This window comes from Eimeria mitis, genomic scaffold, assembly GCF_000499745.2.
Source record: "Eimeria mitis Houghton genomic scaffold, Emh_scaff2942, whole genome shotgun sequence".
Classification (NCBI taxonomy): Eukaryota; Apicomplexa; class Conoidasida; order Eucoccidiorida; family Eimeriidae; genus Eimeria; species Eimeria mitis.
Window position 1 is genome coordinate 6299 of NW_013571285.1, and position 1793 is coordinate 8091.

The window sequence follows — 1793 nt, forward strand, 5'->3', positions numbered from 1 at the left end:
TCTTATGCGCCGCATCTCGGGTCTCCTCAGCAGCAGCAGCAGCAGCAGCAACAGCAGCAGCAGCAGCAGCAGCAGCAGCAGCAGCAAGCAGCGTAGTATACAGGAGAGAGAAACGCCAGCAGCAGGCAGCGGTTTGGGGTGTATGTCCACTGTCTCAGCTCGAGCGTTGCAAGACCCACTGCAGCAGCAGCAGCAGCAGCAACTGCAGCAGCAGCAGCAGCAGCAGCAGCAGCAGCAGCAGTTGCTGTTTGTGAACGGGGGAAGTATGTATGATGGGGTGTCTGCGGATACACCCGAGCGTGTCTCCTCTTCTCTTCTTTTCTCTTCTCCTACAACTACCACATTTACATCTCCTTCTCTTTCTGTCTCTGCTGCTGTTTCTTTAGGGGGTGCAGCAGCAGCAGCAAAGCACTCGGTTGCTGCTGCTGCTGCTGCTGCTGCTGCAGCAGAAGCAGCAGCAGATGAGTTCTTCCAGCCCTCTACAGCAGCACCAGTAGCAGCAGCAGCTACTGCAGCAGCAACAGCAGCTGCTGCTCCTGCAGCAGCTGCAGCAGCTGCAGCAGCAGCAGCTACTGCAGCACCAGCAGCAGCTGCAGCAGCAGCAGCAGCAGTCTATCATACGTAGAAAATATAGAGAAGACATACGAGGAGACAGTGGGGGCCCCGGGGGCCCCCCGGGGGCCCCCCTCCTACCCATGTATAAGAATAGAAAGAGAAGGAGAGAGAAAAGAGAGAGAAGAGAGGGGAGAGAGAAGAGAGAAAGAAAGAGAAGAAGAGGAGAATATGAATATAGATAAAATAAAAAAAATAATTAGTTTATTTATAAAAGACCTCAGAGATATTTGTCTCCTTAGCTTTATTCCTTTTTATATTATTGAAGCAGAAAATGAATATATTTATTTATCTAACTGTCTCCTTTTTGTTGAGAAATGTATAAATATAAAACAACTAGCACCTGTCTCCTCTGTTTTTTCTTCTCTTATAAAAAAAAATATTTTGCCTAGCTGTCTCCCTCCCCCCCAACAAAGGGATTTAATATATAAACTTTCTCAGGCTTTTAAGCTTGCTGTTATATAAATATAAATATATATTTATATTTATATTTATATTTATTTTTTGTTTTTTTTTTTCTCTTTTTTTCTGTCTCTTTATCTATATTTCTTACGAAAATAAACTGTCTCCTCCTCATACAATAAAAATATTTTATTTATACACTATCGGAGCTTGCTGTTATATAAATATATTTATATTTATATTTATATTTATATTTATATTTATATTTATATTTATATTTATATTTATATTTATATTTGTATTTATATTTATATTTATATTTATATTTATATTTATATTTATATTTATATTTATATTTATATTTATATTTTTCTCTTTATTTCTTTGTATTTATCTAGGGTTCTTCTCTCTACCCCTAAAAAACAAAAATATTTAATTTATAAAATATTATAAAGGTCCTATAAGCTTGCTGCTATATAAATATATAAGTATATATATAAATATATATATAAATATATTTATATTTATATTTATAAACATAAAAATATATTTATATTTATATTTATATTTATATTTATATTTATATTATTCTCTTTATTTCTATGTATTTATCTCTTTGCTGCGTGTGGGGGAGACATAATTTATACAATGATAAGGGCTGTTGCTGTTATATAAATATATATTTATATAAATATATTTATATTTATATATTTATATTTATTTGTATTTATTTAATTATATTATATATATAAATATATATATATATATATATATATATA

General features: G+C 34.0%; 1 protein-coding gene across 1 annotated transcript in view; it reads left to right on the top strand.

Moving 5' to 3' along the window:
- Positions 1-625, top strand: part of EMH_0060540 (uncharacterized protein) — a gene marked incomplete at both ends in the record, with an annotated part of 2301 nt that extends 1676 nt beyond the window's left edge. The window contains one exon of the mRNA XM_013497808.1: positions 1-625. Coding sequence (XP_013353262.1) covers positions 1-625 — 625 coding nt within the window.
- Between the last annotated feature and the right edge of the window lie 1168 nt (positions 626-1793).